We start from the raw sequence: 17,755 nt of genomic DNA on the forward strand, positions 1-17,755 counted from the left end.
TACAAACTGTGTAGCTGTCTCTCCGTTCTATGGTTTTGACGCTCGGAAACGCTCACGATACTCTTCTGCCATGAGACGAAAATGCCGCAGAGGAGCTATCTTTACATGAGTATAATCTAGGCAGTAGTCAGAAGACAGTCTTCCATACACTTTCAGAGCTTCTCCTGTGAGGCACATGCTCAAGGCGATTGCCCATTGTAATTTGTCCCAGCCTCGGCTTGTCCTCACGCATTCGAACCTCTTGAGGTACGCGTCAAAGTCGTCTCGGGCAATCTCAAACTGCAGGAGAAATTTTCGAAGATTTATGGAAGGGTAGTGCACTGCTTGTACTTCAGGTCATTCTCCCGGTGGCGTTCGGTACGCTGGTGCTGCATCTAGCTCGGCAAGCCTTATGCGTAGCGGAAGGCTGCGTTCCTCTGCTTTGGCTAGAGCTTGCTCTGAGGCCACACGTTTGCCGGTATTTTTTCTCGCTCAACAGCCATCAGGTCGTGTTCTTTCGCCGCTTCATGCTGAGCCGCTCTATCATCTCGCTGACGATTTTCCTGCAGTCTCCTCCACCCTCTCAACTCTGCCTCTGACAAGCTCACTCGCTCCCCAGTTCCCTTAATTTCTGCATTTCCATAGCATCTACAATGTGTCTGTGCCACAGAGAACAAGTTCGTCCTGTCCCCTGGATGCCAAAATGTCACGGTGTATTAGCTTCACCGCACGAGGTTCAAGAAATAAGGACAAAGCGGGCGTTTTAAGTAGCACCCACACATCCAAACATTTAATCTATAGAAGATCAACTCTGCTGAGAGTCAAACGGTGAGTCGTGAACGGTTGTCGTCGGGACCCCTCGTGACGACTCACGTACAGGTGAACTCTGGGGCGGCCCGTGGACTTCTTGATAATTCAGAGCCACAAACTCTGAGGCACTAGGCGTCGGCAGGAACAGGGATTTGTTCTTCGCATCGCTGCCTCTTCCACCGAACGCTACGGTAATTGCTCGAATCTAACGCGCACCTTTTTTCCGGTTAAGCGAGTTCTTAAGTCGCATGCACGTTAGAATCGAGTACAAACAAAAAAATTGCGGTCAATCTATTGCCATCGGCAAATCCAAAATGGCCGCCCCCTACGTGCGTCGGCATGGCGCGTCGGCCATTTCTGCCTACGTGTTTCCCATGTGCGGCACTTCGTACGTGTGCTGAGGAGCTCGTCATCTAGTACTGCATTAGCATCGACGGCGTGGAAGGGCCAACTCTAAAAACTCGAGCGCGCCACGATGCCGCTTTTAAAAGAAAAGTCATCGCGTGTGCAGAAACGGACGAAAATCGGGCCGCATCGCGGTCGCTCGGAGTTCCCGAAACGTGCATGCGGGACCGGCGGAAACAAAAGCAGAAGATTGTCGACAGCAAAGCTTCACGCAAAGGCTTCAGTGGACCACAGCAGGGTCGGTTTCGGCAAATAAAGAGCTGCTCGGCGAGTATGTGCTTGAGCAGCGAGCGGCACAGCGGCCCGTGACGACAGAACTGCTCCAAGTGCGGGCTATGCAATTAGTCTTGGAAAAAGGTCTAATGCGGAGCCAGTTTAAAGCGAGCAGGTGCTGGCTAACAAACTTTATGAAGAGGAAAGGCTTTTCCCTCCGAAGGGGAACATGCATATGCGAAAAGTTTTGTGGTGGAGTACGATGAAAAGCTTCACAGTTTTCAGAGGTTCGTTCTAAACTTGCGGCGCAACAACGGCTACCTGCTTGGGCAAATCGGGAATGCCGATCAGACGCCTCTTTACTTCGACATGCCCGGCACCACAACTGTCAAGAAGAATGGGGCGAAGCAAGTTCGCGTGCTGACATCGGTCCACGGTAAAACTGCAGGGACGGCAATGCTCTGTTACACGTCAGATGAGCACAAGCTTCGCCCGTACCTCATATTTAAATCGAAGACGCTCCCGAAAGGAGTCGTTTTTTTGAGTGGTGTGATCGTGCGGGCCAGCGAGAAAAATGGGTGCGCTTTGAAATCGATGTCCTCTGTTTTTTTGTTGTTTTTTTTTTCGTGGTGGAAATCGGGTGCGCGTTACAATCGAGGGCGCGGTAGAATCGAGTAAATACGGTACTTGCACCATGCGCTGCCCTTCCACTCCTGCTTTTTTACTCTCGGTGCTCCTGCCACGAGAGTTTTCCGCGTCTTTCATGTTTTTCTTTTCTTTTTGTAGTCTGTGTCACAGTGACTCAACAGCATTGTCGTCTATGTCGCTATCACTTCGCCGAAGTCTTTACACTCAAAACATGATACATCTACTGTGTCACAGTCTTTGCAAATCAGCAGATTGAATGCATCATCGACGATGTTTTTTAATATGTGCGCGACCTTCTCAAACTCCCCCATGCCATCGTATGCTTTGCGGCAAAGGGCGAGCACATCCTGTATGTAAGACAGCTACGACTCCAATGACGTTTGAGTGCGAGATTCAAGCTCCTTTTTGGTCACTGCCTTCATGCCAGTAGATTTGCCAAACAGTGCATTCTTTTTTTTTTGCACGCTTTCCAGCTGCCAATTAACGCTTCGTGATTCTCAAACCACACTTTGGCTGTTCTCTTCAGATAGAATGATATGTTCACCAACATGAGTGTTTCGTCCCAACGATAATTCTTGCTTGTTTTGTTTGCTCATACACCGGCAACCATTCTTGAATGTCGACATTGTAGGTCCCGCAGAACACGCCAGGGTTTTTGAGCTGGGGCAGAGCAACTATCGTCGTTGCCATTGCAGCTGTGGAAGCGGGACTCTGTTGTGCCATCATTGAATAAACTAAGCTTCGGCCGCTGTGTAGCTTCGTTATACTGTCTTCGTACCCAGCACCTCCACCAGAATGTCCTGGGTTGCGAGTAAGCAAAAGAAATGAATTTACATATTGTACACAGAGTACACAGAGTCCTTCAGCCAAGATGGCAGACTGGCAACAACAACATGAGTCCTTTCCATCAAAGTCGTCAAAGTCGTACTTAGCCCTAACTCCGCCAACAGCGAGACTGCAGGCAGGACCGACGAGCTAGCGCACTTGTGGCGATGTGCTTCTTCGCAAGCAACGAAGCGGTAAGGGACGGCACGATCAGATTACTACGAGTGGGCGCGTGGTCTACGAGTGCGGCGTGTCATCGGAGTTGGCTTTAGCCCTAGCTCTGCTGACAGCGAGACTGCGGGCAGGAACGACGCGCTAGCGCACTCTTGGCGACCGTGCTTCTTTGCAAGGAATGAAGCACATCACTCACTACCTCCTCTGAACCACGTTTGGGCATTTTACGCATCGACAACAGACCACACAGTGAAGCTCGTCACCCCCCCCCCCCCCCCCTTCAAAGCCAAGGATTGCTCAGAACAGCAGCTAGCATAATAGAGCGGTTGACTGGGCTAGTTGGTATGGCATACTTGGGTTTTAGCAGCGCGAGAAAAGCACAAAAGACAAGAAAGGGACGAGACAAGCACTGACAGTGCTTGTCTCGTCCCTTTCTTGTCTTTTGTGCTTTTCTCGCGCTGCTAAAACCCAAGCAGCTAGCAGTTTCGCGCATCGTCACTCGAAAATGCGATGCCAAGCGCAGTGTGCGCCGTGTTTGTGTCATCGTAGTTACACATTTTGGGCATCGTCACCGAACGCCGCCGGCAAGTGCATTACGCGCCGGCTGCACTGTCCACGCGGCCACGCACTCCACCGTCATATGGAGTGCTGTCAATAAGCTTTTGTGATGCGATTTAGACGTGCTTGGAGCCGTGCTTGATATCGCCACGAAGTGTATGAATGTTCGAAGGCAATGAAAGCCCCATAGATTAGAGTTTCCACGACCGGCTGTATGATGATGCGCTTTACTGCTAGAGTGGCAAAAGAGCATGTGTCAATCAGGGGCACAAATTTTTATATGCCCGTTTCGCTTCATTAATTATACTGCTAAAACTTCCTGTGCCACAAGTCTTCTGCCTATAACTTTGTTATTTGGAAAGAAGGCATCGGGCGTCATGGTGTGATACAGTTTTCTGATGCAACAAACCTTTTTCCAAATAAAGCAATGCTCAGTGATTATTTGTAATCAAGTACTCAATTACACTAATTACAACTTCAGCACAAAAAATATGTGTAATCATTTCAGTATATGGTCTTATTCAATTACGACCTTTTTGTTATGCCTATCACACCACTCCTTCATACAGAGAACTTGGTTTGAAATCCATGCTTGTTCTTTGTAAATCATGAAAAGGAGGTTATGGGAAAAAAAAACCAACCAAGGAACACTGGTCAGAGACCAGATGCCCGAGAAGTCAAATATCACAAGACAAACCTGAGATCACAATTTTTAGGTGTCAGACGTAAAGAAAAGTTGAAACTTTAAACGCAGTTTTCTCAATACTGCTTTTTTTTTTTTTTTAACAATATGCTCATCTCCTCCATGAAGTTCAATGAAGAAATAATTTGTCTCTCATAAAGTGTTTGTGGTATCGCCTCAAAATTTTCATGGAAGGATTGTTAGGTCATTTTTAGTGCCTGGGCCAATTTTCATCAATATCCAACGAGAAACAAGAAAGTTCATCGAAAAAAAGCCTGTCGACGCTTTTTCTCACAAGTGTGTTTTGGACATTATGCATTGCTCGTGAAAAGTGTAGCACGGGAATGCCTGGACAAATTTTGATGCAGTTTTTTTTTTTTTTTTTCGGAATCCCAAAACATTTCTTGAGGGTTTGACAATCTTATAATTCTTGTTTATGGCTGCCTGGACAAATTTTGATGCAGTTTTTTTTTTTCGGAATCCCAAAACATTTTTTGAGGGTTTGACAATCTTATAATTCTTGTTTATGGCTCAGTTTTTTGTTGTTGTTTTTTTCTAGAAGATGGCTTGTACGTGACACTGTTTCTGACAATGTGTGTAGGCAGCCGTGATCTCTATAAAAAAAAAAGAGAAGTGATAAAAATATTCTGGGGTTCTCATACCCAATAGTCTTCTTCTGAGTAAAGATCAGCACCATTTGCAGCTTTCTGGTATGTTTTGTTACAGCGCTAGGCTTTCCACGAACATACCACATAAGCCAAACCACGTAGCATGATGCAACTTGGGAACTACTCAAAGTATCATTATGAAACTGCATATTTCTTTATTCAAGACACTTATGAGAATGCATGCGAAATTTCATTGCTCTAGGTCAACAAACGAAAAAAGTTTTTTTCATCGCCACCTACCCCTTAATAAACAGTGCTGTGTTGTCAGCACCATGGTGGGATGTGGGCCTGCAATGTTGCAAGACGGTGACGACGAAGCACTAAAGACATCTAAAAACCGAGAAAATCTGGCTTGACGACATAAAGCATGTCAAACTAATAATGACACGAATATAGTGAACATAAAAGAGAAGGGAAAAAACATGGCTTCATCAGAGAAATAGTATGAAGACCGATTTCTGTTCACTGGTTATTCTACAACAATTAATATTTTTTTGGTCCAAGTAGGCATAGATGAGCCAGCTCAAAAAGTGGCATCTGAATTTGAAACAAGAAAGTACAGTCAACTTCTCTTAAATGAAACTCGAAGGGGATCCATACAACTGTTCCATTTATAAGCATACAACTGTTCCATTTATCAGAAGTTTCATTTAAGCAAAGTACACTTATTTAGTAAACCCTTTTTTAGTAAACCAAGACCTTTATTCCAATTGCACAAACCTCACCTTACTCATGAGGATGAGTAGGAGAAAAAAAAAAAGGGAGTGAAGAGTGCTTTGTTTGGCAAGATTGAGTTGTTTTTTCACAAGGTATGCACCTATGTCTCACAAACTAGCTAGAATTCTGGACAAGTCTCATTCTCAAAGTAGCGCTGCAAAAGTTCAGCAGCCTCTCTAGCTGATCGGTCTGGTGGCACCACTGAACTGGCAGTACTGTCATCACATTCAACACTGGAAGATTGATCCTCATCTTGCACTTCGGCAATCATTTACTTGACAGTCTCTTCAACATTTTCATCCATTGATTCGTAGTCCTGCAGAGTGAAAGGGGCAGAGGGTACGACCTGACTGAATACTGTCTTAATGTCGGCATTAGCAGGGCTTTCTTCTTCATCAGCTACTGCTTTCTTGCACTTGAAAGCCAGCATGGTGAAAGCATCTATGTATTGTTGTTGCCTTCACTTGCTCCCAGGCACAAGCCAAAATGTGGATGGCTGCCAATAAATCTAACCTGTAGCATTTCTCGCTGCCTGCTCTCAGCAGCATATGATGGGGTAATTTTCTGTGGCAATGAACTTTAATGTTCTGAATAATCCCTTGATCTGTTGGCTGGATCAATGCCATTGAATTGGCTGGCAAGAACTCCAGAGTGATGGCTTGGAGTACTTGAACCTGACCGTGGGCTGAGCAATTGTCCACGATGAAGACAACCTTTTTGCCTTGCCTCGTAAATCTAGCGTCTTCCTCCCGAAGCCAGTTTTCCAATATGGCCATGGTCATCCACGCTTTTCCGTTCCCATGTTACATAACGGGAAGGTGTCGAACCAACATCACCTAGACTATTCACAAGGCCCATTCATACCCCTCTCTCCAGACGGCATACGTCACGCTAGTTGTCCGATGTTATGACCGGCACAGCAAGGAGGTGGCTTGCAAGGGACGCTCATCGGCGTAACGGTCAAACGCTGTCCGCGTCCGGCAGGAACGCGGGAGGCGTCTGTGTGCGCCGCAGGAAATGCACATCAGCGTCGCTGGGACACACAGTCGGTGTCTAGCGCGTGCACGGACGGCTATAAAAGGAGCGTGTCGGGAGTGCGCTGTGCTCTCTCTCTGGACTTCGCTGGCCCGCTCGTCTCGAGTGCGCTCAGGGCCCTTGTGATGAAAAGGCGCGTCTGAACGCTCTCGTTGCAATGTACTTCTCTTGCAAATATGTAAATTAAACGCATCTTCTACTTGTTCGTGAGATGCGTCGCAAAAGTCGTCCTTCGCCGGATCCTGGGTGGCAGCCTCAACGTCTCCCCGGACATATCACCGACTGTCGAGTGGCCGAGGACGTGTCGCTCAGGTTGTGGTGTTGGTCACCCCGCGCACTTTTTTACCCCGAACGGCGGACAAGCCACGACAGGTTTGCCTTTCATCGCTACCTGCTTCGCTGGTTAGACTGCGTTAGGCTTGGTGCTGCATCGCACTGCTCCGAGTCTTCGTTCGTTCCCACGTGTCCTATTTTATTGGTGTTGTATTTGTGAGTATGTGATTACACATCGATCAGTGCGTAATGGGACGTTGTTGTGTTCCCGGGTGCCGCGGCAATTATGACAGTGCTCCCAAAGTGCGTGTTTTCGCATTCCCCAAGGATGAAGCTCGGAAGAAGTCTTGGATAAAAGCCATTCCGCGAAAGGATTTCACACCAAGCATACACTCCAAGGTGAGAAACCGCTGAAGTTTGTTGTCTTACCGGCTCTATCGCATTACTGGCGTTCTGGCTCTGTTACTGTTGAACCGAGCGACTATCGTGAGTGGTGATGATAGTTTTGTCGCGCTTCAGGTAGGGCAGTGCGGTAAAATAGAAAAGAAATACTCAGGCTCGTGTCAAAGTTCCCATTAGCCCGTTTCGTATGAAAGTAATGAAGTCACTGTTATGCTTGGCGCAGGTCTGTGAACTCCACTTCCTCGAGGCTGACTTCATCACAAAGCTGTCACATTTCAACGCAGCGTTGGGACAAACATTGACAGTCGACAGCGAGAGGGTGCGCCTAGTGTGAGATGCTATACCCTCGGTGTTTCCGAACTGTCCGTCCTACCTGAGCACGAATCGCAATCGCCGAGAATCTCCCGTCTCGAAACGAGCTCGAATGGAAGACGAGGTCTTGAGCAAAGCGATTAAGAACTCTATATGCGCAAAAAAAAGCTAAGAGGAGAGAAATGCTGTGTCCTCTTTCGAACACTTAAGAGGCAAGCTTTCTGCTGTATGCAGTAATGATTTCTCGACCATCAAGGCAAACGATCGTTGGTGATGTTTCTCCGCATCGAAGATAATCCTTCACCACATGTGAGGTTTTCCGTCACTGTGCTTGCTGATCTCTCACTTGCAGTCTCAGCAGGTATGATAGAGCTGGTTTCATTACCCTGCGGAGGCGCAGTTCCAGACGCAGTGCGCGACATCATGACGTTACCGCACTGCTCCAGCAGCTGGAAAACCACATGACTGAGACGCCTGAAGTTGCAAGTTCGTCGAAAACAGCGTCAGTGTTGCAGCATATCGGCTCCTTATTGAATGAACTGTCCAAAGACAGTGACACGACCGAAGAACACAGTGCTTCGTTTCGTTTGCTAAGTGAGCAAATAGCTCTCGCACTCGCTGCCCCCATTCGTCGCTACAGTGCTGAAACATTAGTGTTTTCTAGCATTCTGCACTCCATATCTCCGCACGCCTATAACTTTGCCAGATCAGCGTCGAAATTGACTTTACCCCATCCTTCAACCCTGCGCCGCGTTTGTTCCAAGTATGGAGGCGATCCACTGAAGGAGCAAAACGAAGCGAACTTCCTCTCCTACATTCGAGAAAGAGTGAAGTGCATGCAGCCGAACGAAAAGACCGTGACGCTAATGGTTGATGAAATTCATATCAAGCCATACTTCGATTATAGAGGGGGCAGCATAGTTGGATCTGCAGCCAATTCTCAAGAGGCAGCCACAACCGCTCATGTTTTCATGCTTCAGTCGCTCTTGTCATCAAACAAAGATGTGCTTCACATTTTTCCTGTTGCTAAAATGACCGCCGAAATTCTACATGAGTTCTGCAAGAAAGTAATTTTAGAAGTGGAATCTATGGGCCTCAGCGTCATTGCTGTAATTACCCACAACAATTCCCACAACCGGAAAATGAAGTTTTTCTCAGAGAAACAGGAAGTGCGCATTGTATATCCTCATCCAGCCGACAACAATCGGCCTCTGTTTTATGTCGTAGACCCTGTGCACATACTGAAATACATCAGGAACAACTGGATGAATAAAAAAAAACGAAGGAATATGCTTTTAGTTTCCTGAAGTGAACCTGTCAGGAATATTGCCCGACGGGCTGCCCAGAATGAAACCAGCATCATTTGAAGTCGTACGGCAGCTGTATGCACTGGAGCAGACATCGCTTCTCGAGCTTGGCTACAAGCTGAATTCCAAGGCAATCAATCCAACACCTATGGAGAGACAAAATGTAAAGTTGGTGTTAAATGTCATTAATCCGTTTGTATCAAACGCACTTGAGACGCGTGGCGATGCCCTTAAAACAACATGTGCCAGTTCAACAGCTCTCTTCATAAACATCATATCGACGTGGTGGAAAATCGTCAACGTGAAGACCCCTTCGAAAGGTCGCCGACTGAACGACACCCTTCAAAATCCAGTGAATTCTACGGTGGATCAACAGCTGGTTTTCTTTAGTGGCATGGTAGACTGGCTAGATGCTTGGAGCAGCGTCAACATGAGCCGTGGCTGCTTGACAAGGGAAACACATTTGCTAGTCCCTTGTTGAGCTGTCGCGGTACTGTTTAGAAGAACTGAAGTTCAAGTATGTCTTGCTGAGAAAATTTCAAACTGACACTCTTGAAGATCGCTTCGGTCGCTACCGTCAGCTTGCTGGTGCACAATATCATGTTTTCCTGAGGCAGCTTCTGGAGTCTGAAAAGAAAATTCGTCTGCAAAAGCTGCTGATGCTTCAGCAGCCAGACATCAGCAGCAAAAGTGACACAGAAGTATCGCAACATAACTTCTCTGTTCACATCTCAAATGATGAAATTTCCAACCCAAAGCATGACATGGAGGTCGTTGCTTATATCGCTGGATATTGTGCTCATTCAGCTCTGAAGAAGCTGTCATGCTCATTTTACAGCAGCGTGCTCGTCCTGGAGAACAGGAACATAGATGTGGAAGGTAACACAATGATTGACAACTTGTCAAGAGGAAGCTTAAAGTTTCCGCAGCCATGTACTGTGCACATGGTGCTGGTGACAACGCTTGTTGTCGAAAAGCTCACCAAGGGAGAAAATGCAAAGGCGTTCCTCGCGTCGAACAACCAACGTGGCATTGTAAGCTCCATTACCACATCACTGCTAGGAGATGAGCTAGAGACTTGTGAAAATGGCCATACCTCCGAGACTATCGTGCGGCATGTAGTGCGTGTTGCAACAAATGTCGCTCTGAACAACTTTTGTAGACTTCGAAATGACACCATCCAAAGCACCGCACAAAAAAAAAGGCAGCTGACAGAAAAATCAAAACATTGAACAAGAAATGACGTAGGATGGTTTTAGCTTTTCGTCCTAATAAAACCACTTCTACAAATGCATTTCTGACTATTACAGATTGATCACTAAAGTGTAAAGGCAGGCGTAAACGAATGCAGACCGCCCAGGAACAAAAAAGAACAAAAAAAAGAAACACCGGCTTTCAATAAGTGCCCACAGCAGATATAACGAGAACGAGTGCCGACGACGGCCGGGGTGCAGGTGGGCAACTAGCGTGACGTCACGCTCTCCCTGGAGGGGCCTTGTCAATATTCTAGGTGGTGTTGGTTGAACGCCATTGAAACAACGTGGGTGCCTTGATTTTCCTATTACCGACGGCTTCAATTTCTCATCTCCTGCCATGTTTGCACCCACCAGCACAATGATGCGATTTTTACTGCCTTTTCCTTCACTACAGGCTTCGCCTTTGAAGGTGAGCGTCTTTGATGGAAGCGCCTTATAAAAAAGACCCATCTCGTTGACGATGAAGACGTCTCGTGGATCAAAGCTCACCGAAATTTCCTTAAACTGCCCCTGTTGCCAGTTGGTGCAAATGTCCCTGTTGACTGCACCACTCTCACCCGAGATTGCTTTGAAGACTAGGCCATGGCGTGTTTTGAAGCGGCTGAGCCATGGCGATCTCTCGAGCTTTCTGCTCAAGAATTGCCTCGCTTATGGGCAAATTAGAAGTCCGTGCACGCTTGAACGACAGAAAAAGAACTTTTCTAGATGTTTATAAGGCGTCGTTCGCATTCGTTTAGATGTAAAGGTACCGTCCTTAACAGTGCCTTCAATCTTTTTCTGTTTTTCCAGATCCGCGACAGCGTCGATTTTGGGATGTATTTTTTTGCCACCTCCATCTTGGGCAGGCCGCTTCGATCGAGCTCTTGAAGAATTTGTAGCTTTTTATCAAGCGGGTGTGTATGGTGCGGCCACTTCCTTTCGATCAGACTGAATTAACACAGTGATCCACCGCAACTTGCCGACTTTGCTCCTACAGCCACAAGCGAGAATGGATACTGGATTGGCTTGTCTCGATCTCGAGGTGTTGCCATGGTTGTGAGACTACCTGTGGCATGAGGGAGTCTATGCTGTGTTTAGAGTTTGTGCCGTTTAACCGTAGGTGACCAATAAGCACTGTTTCGATTAACCGATGAATTTTACTGTGCAACACATAGAAATCCAGCAATATGAGCCCGTTTAGTTCCGTTAATGAGGCATTTTTGTTTAAGCGAGTTTCGTTTATTGGCAGTCCAATGTACTTTTTTTGCATGATGAGGAACTGAGTCGCTAGCTCATAGGCCCACGCTATCAGTGTTGTTTTGAGAAGCGTCCTGCTCTTAGCGTGGAGGGACCTGAAACTGTTGAACTTTAAGCGCTGCCTTTTGCATGCGTCCCTGTTGATTCATCATTGCCATGCTGTGAAGTCGCTGTCTCTAAGCACAATAAACTTGCCGAACTTTACGCGGTCGTGTCAGGCATTTCAGATGCAATTGAACTTTTGGCCCCCGTCGCTTCAGAGAAGTCAGCAGTAGAGCCAGCCATTTTCACAGAGCTTTTCTTGTTTTCTTGTTTTTTGCTGCACCGTCAGGCACTTTCGGTATTTCTCAAACTTGTCCGCCACCTATTATGTCGCTCTGGTTTACGCGGAGCCTTGAAATGCGACACATGCTCCATACAATTCTGATACACCAACTTGCTATTCGAGACGAAACATCACTCGCCCTTTTCAAAGCGCAGCCAAAGACAAGGCCGCTGATGCATATATGTCGCGTCGAGGTATACGTGCACTGAATTACAAAGCGCGAATCAGCTAAACAAATAAAATACACAGGCAGGGTTCACAATCACAGGGCAACGTGTTACTAAATCACGAAATCCCATGCCCACAAACCTTTGAGAAAGATGTTCTTTGGCATGCAAATAGCTGCCGTCCCATTCAGTAGCGCCATCTCAACTCGCGTGACGGGGACTCGCTCGCTAAATTCCATGCCGACCGGTTGTGCCCTCGCGATCTCCGACGTCAGCGTAGCTCTGGCCTGGGCTGGCCCTACGTCAGCTCCTGACACCGACCTTCGACAACAGTGCAGCTCTGACCTACCAAACTTGCCCTACGCCATCTCCCGACGCCGACAAGAGCTCTCGCAAGTGGCGCCCTGTCCTCGGACTCCTGTGACCGTGTTTCCATCTTTCCTATCTCTCCTATCCCCTCGATTTGTCCTCACTCACTGGCCTAGCGCATCATTTTATCTCTCTATACCCTTAATCCTATTCTTTTAATCTTTCCTCACCCCCATTCCTTGTGAGCTACTGTTGAGGTGTCGCTCTCTGAAGCTGACAGTTACGGGGCTCACTTTTCTCTTCCTTTCTCTCTAAGAACCACTTGGTAGTCGCATGATGGAAACTACTCGTAGCTGAAGGTCATCGGCGTACGCAATCTGCCCCCACCCTCCCCTTGTGCGGAGCAGCGAGTGTCAGCACCTAACATATTCTTACACCATGATCATGGCCTGTATCATACAGCTAAGAACACAAGCCCTGGTGGTGCCTTAGTGTGTTGAACACAAGCCCTGGTGTGTTGAAGTCACCAAGCTGTCCAAATGGAAGGGTGCTATTACCAGCTCCAGACTCAAAGAGTTATGGGCAGTCCAACGGGCCCCCGATGCAACAGACTTGGAATTTTTGTTCTGACGTGGCAGCGGCCTGCATCCATCCATCCAGTAATGGACAGGTGGCAAGATCAGACCAATTTCTGTAGCACCAACCCATTCAGGGTGATAGTTTTTGTAAAGGCCACATGTAACATACCAACAGACTGCATATACCACAGCTCACCTAAACAGCTTTGCCATTGAAACAGGCAAAGGACAATCATTTATTTATTCTTGCAGGCAACAACTTTTTGTCAACTCCATCACAACTGACTGTGTAATATTTATGCGTCACATGCAACGGTGATGCCGCACCATTTGAAATGACTTTTTAAAATTCTCTTATGCATTATATCTATAATAAAATATTTACTTAAACAAATGAGATTAATATAACGCTTACATGTCTGTGTAGAGGACTCCTTCAATTGACGGGGCTGAAGGCCTCCTAGAAAAATACAGACAAAATGAAAAAATTACACCAAGTCTATTCATTCAAATATATCTAGCATATTTCACTGTGCACAGGACTTTTCTCAACATTTTCCCTGTTGCGTGTTAAGTGCTCAAACAGTCATGCACTTCTGCAAGACCAGTAGGTCTATGTTTCACTCGAGAGTAAAATAAACTGAGATAAAGGGAAATTGTAGAAAGATATACAATCTTGTTATAAGAACGAAGCGGCTGTGGTCTCTATTGCCAGCTACTTGCTGTTTTAAGTGGTGTGGCGACCATGGAGATGGCCTCAATTCATTTCTTGTGCCCACCAAAATGGTACAATTAATACTGAAGGGGCATGAGATCACCTATTATTATTATTATTATTATTATTATTATTATTATTATTATTATTATTATTATTATTATTATTATTATTATAACAACTTCATTGCAGAGAAACGAGTTTTATGTAACTGTCTTTGGCATGTGTCCGGAAAGCAAAATTTGTTACTGTTGACACTTGACACACAAAATTTTCAGAGAATATTCAGCTTTGTATACTGATTTCAAACACGTAATTGCATTTTTTTTACACCAGTCCAAGAAAAAAGTTACAACAATTCTTATTTTATGAATTCGGGATGCGACTTGCTTAAAACGTATTGCATTCGAATAGCTCACGTTCAGCAGGCATGTTCCTGAATGTTCAAACAGTGCAAATATGAAATTTACTGCTTGTCTCTGAATTTGAGCCAAAGTTATTAAGTCTTCTTTTCGCAGTCTCTTAGCTGTGAATTTTTGTTGCTGATTTCTAGAAGATTTCATAATGTTCCGTCCTAAAATACTTTATCATCATTTTTTTCTCACTTGCTGATCCTATAGCATTCAAGGAAGAAAAAAAGACAATGAATGAGTATTGGCGACAAAGTGTTCATTCCAGAATTTAAACCTTGTAAAAATCTTTATTTGACAAAAACGCATATAACTAAAACTTGCGAAAATAAATATGCCGCCACAAAACTTATAATTAGGATCTTCAGAAAGTCCCAGGAGAGTAATCTGAACCAAGCTCATGCTCGTGCTTCTTCATTGTGGCTGCCTAGAATGCCACTGAAGAACTTTCACTTCGCGCTAGATGCACGGCGGTAGTAATCTTTTTGCCAGTCCGCTGGCTGCTTTGGCTTGTTGGCTCTTACTGCAGTTCACGCAAAATAAGTGAACTAGACTCCTTGTTTCCCAGATAGAAATGCATACAAGCTAGCATCTGCCACGGCAGTCTCAACAGCACATTCTTGTCGTTTTGTGACAGGCTCCATATAACAGAGTGCAATGCCTCATTTTTTTGCATTCTGTGTTTTTTCTCTCGCACATCTTCGCATGAGCTTCTTGTCAGACAAGCTCTCATACACAAGGTCCAGCGCATGGCTGACAGCCTCTGGCGAGTTGTACTTGCTTTTTGGCATGGGCCCATTCTTTTCCATGGCTGCATTGTGCATGCACCATGACTTGGGGCCCTGTGGACAATAGCTGTGGTTAGGCTGCTCGCTAGTGGACGTCACATGGTAATATATAGCCCACACAGCCTTGTGCATCTTGTCCACATTCCCAGAATGGGATTTGAGAGCACAGTCATAGTAACTTGTCAATCTTGTTATAAGGTCACCCGTGAGATAACCCTTGCCACTCATGCGCTCGCCGGCGTCTCTTTTGTGCTTCTGCACAAAATTTCCAACTGTAGTCCCCATTTTCTTCTGCACACGGTTCGCACAATCTTGTTTCTGAACATTAATGAAGCCATACACTTTGGCTTCGTTGACAGCAAGCACTCTATTACCGGCTGTCACCATCACAAAGCAAGGTTAGACTATGAAGCGAAAGTGAGTGCTGAAATAAAATTGTTGCTGCCTCTACGTCCATTTGGCCAGCTTTGCATGAGGTGTTTTTCTGACATGAATACTTAGATTTCCGCTCGGCATACTCTGGGCTGTCGGGTTTTGGGCCACGTTCGCAGCAGAGGGAAAAATTAGACAGCACTACATAGTCAAGCACATATCTTGAAAAAACTTCTGCTACAGAGGCCACTCCAATGTGTGAGGTGTGTCCTCTTGTGTGCCAGCTTTCATAAAAAGAGTGCAATATTTTCAGGGTTGCCGAAATTAAGGTCCTTGTAGACACTCATCACTGTTGCGGCACAACTAGTCGTATGAGTCGGCACAAGCTCTCGTTGCTACTGGCTGGAGCTTTGTTTTTAGGAACTGCTGGTAATCTTCATGCGTAGACCTACCAGCAGTACCAACTGCGGGGAAGTGGGTTCAAACAGAGATCGTATGAAGACCTACCAGCATGAAGTATGAAGACCTTGGTGTGAAACGGCCATAGCGGTAAAGATGTCGTTCAGTGTCATCAACTGAATTCCTGTGCTCTGCACAGCAGGTGCCAGGCGAACGTTGATCTCAAACAGGTTGCAGTTATTGTTACAGCCAACACGTCGTGAACTCAATTTTGAACCAACTTCCCCGCAGTTTCTCACGAACTCCATTTTGAACGAACTTCCTGGCAGTTTCTGCAGCGAAGCTATAGCTTCACGGCGACACCGTACTCACTTGAGTCACATTCAATAGTCAGCTGTCCCCGGCACACTCGACAAGAAGAACATTTCTGAAATAAGCTATTTACCAAGTCCAGGTCAACAGTTGTTTACCTCGTGCCGACGAACTTTCGATGCCGCGCTCACTCAGAGAACACTCAATTCACGATCAGCTGCCGAGACCGAAGAAAGTTTTGCTGCTTTCTGTTGTGCACAACACTTAATGATATTCAGGTTAGGTTAGGTTAATTTGGTTTTTATTGCGCAAAAGCAGCTAAAGCTATGCTGCGCCAGACACAAGACTTTCAGGAATGGACACAGAAAAGATGATATTTTAAAGCTTATTTACCAGGTTACATTCTTTCAGAAAGTGGCATAGATGTGTTCAGGCGACGACCTTATTCTTAAAACATATGATAAGGTTAGTATTGCTCTTCGATCACATAGAGGGGGCTCATTGCATTCTACGTATTGACTTTGCACAGGTGATGTTCTGTAACCACCACTTGACAGACGGAGACCGAGGTTGTGTATAGAGTCAAGACGGCGGATGTTACGTCGCCTCTGAATAAAATAAACCCTTCTTTTGGACATAATTGAGTAGTGGAGGTGCTGGGTACAAAACATACGTACCACAGAGCCACAGCTGTTTGAACTTAACCGGAGCCGTCGTCTTGCTGGTCTGCCGTTGACAACAGTCGTCATGGCCTAGTGCAAGGGTCAAGAATCAACCGCCTCAACTATGCACAGGTTTACGCCGACTAGGCCTTACTACACGGCGGCATTAGCTTCTTTGCAACAATAAGTATGTATGAAAGACATCAACAAAACTAAAACTCCGTGGCCACGTCATGACTCATTTGCGTCCAAGCAGAATTTCGGCCAACGCATTCAGCTCGGCCCTGCCACTCAGAGGCGGGCAGCCCCAATTCAGCAAGCTGATCGCCGACCCTTCACAACTGAGCGGTCTGCGCATTGGTTCGGCGAGTGTGCTTTACTAGTCTGCTACAACTGTGGCTTTTAAGTCCACACTACCAGGTATTGCAACTACCGGCAGCTACCGAGGTACGACCAATTGCCGAGATATAACCGGTCTAACATTACACGAGCACAGGCATTCCCAGGAAGTGCATCGAACGAGACCCCAGGACCCCTACGAAACCAATCTCTGGCTTCTGACCGCAGTGTGACACCACCTCCTACCCCGCGCATCAACGGATCACCGTCTCCCCGGCGCACCCACTTCTGGCCTTCTCCGGAAAACTAGTCCGAGTGGCCGTTGAAGGTGATCTCTCTGGACAGTCTTCGATTCCAACAGAAATATCCTCTTTAGCTTCCATGTTTAAAAATAAGGTTTATGTGCTTATCGATGGTGTACCAACAATAGCCTTAGTGGACACAGGTGCTATCGGGTCAGTGATGAGTCTCGTGTTCACCTGCCTCCTTGAACAAAAAGTCATGTTTCGTTAAGACCGTGCTGATACGTTTTGTGGAATGAGTGGGAATGTGTTACAACCTGTTGGTGGGTGCACTATGACTGTTACTTTGGCGTATTAGAAATTTGTTGCAGAGTCTGCTGTTTTCCCTTGTATTACGCATGAAGTCATTCTGGACTGGATTTTCTGAAGATATGTGGTGTCACTGTCGATTCCCACGCAGGACAAATTACAGTAGACTTGTATGTCCCAGTTGCATTCATGAAGATTCCGCACTGTCAGGAAAGTGTCCTTTGCTTCTTCGTAGACACAACTGTGCCGCCATTGTCAGCAAATGTGTCCCTGTTGCCTGTTCCCCTGCAAGTGAGGAAACGTTTGACGCAACCATGGAGCCCATTCA

General features: G+C 46.2%; 1 protein-coding gene and 1 long non-coding RNA gene across 11 annotated transcripts in view; one reads left to right on the top strand and one right to left on the bottom strand.

Moving 5' to 3' along the window:
- LOC142790041 (uncharacterized) overlaps window positions 1–17,755 on the bottom strand; it is a 467,642-nt gene that overhangs the window by 147,089 nt on the left and 302,798 nt on the right. For all 10 annotated transcript variants that reach the window (XM_075885074.1, XM_075885070.1, XM_075885072.1 and 7 more), the window contains one exon: window positions 13,295–13,339. In XM_075885074.1, coding sequence (XP_075741189.1) covers window positions 13,295–13,339 — 45 coding nt within the window. The remainder of the gene's footprint in view (window positions 1–13,294; window positions 13,340–17,755) is intronic.
- Window positions 10,540–14,552, top strand: LOC142790044 (uncharacterized). Its single transcript, XR_012889371.1, has 2 exons — window positions 10,540–10,673; window positions 11,054–14,552. It is a non-coding gene; the product is annotated as an uncharacterized LOC142790044 (long non-coding RNA).

This window comes from Rhipicephalus microplus, unplaced genomic scaffold (assembly GCF_043290135.1).
Source record: "Rhipicephalus microplus isolate Deutch F79 unplaced genomic scaffold, USDA_Rmic scaffold_66, whole genome shotgun sequence".
Taxonomy (NCBI): domain Eukaryota; kingdom Metazoa; phylum Arthropoda; class Arachnida; order Ixodida; family Ixodidae; genus Rhipicephalus; species Rhipicephalus microplus.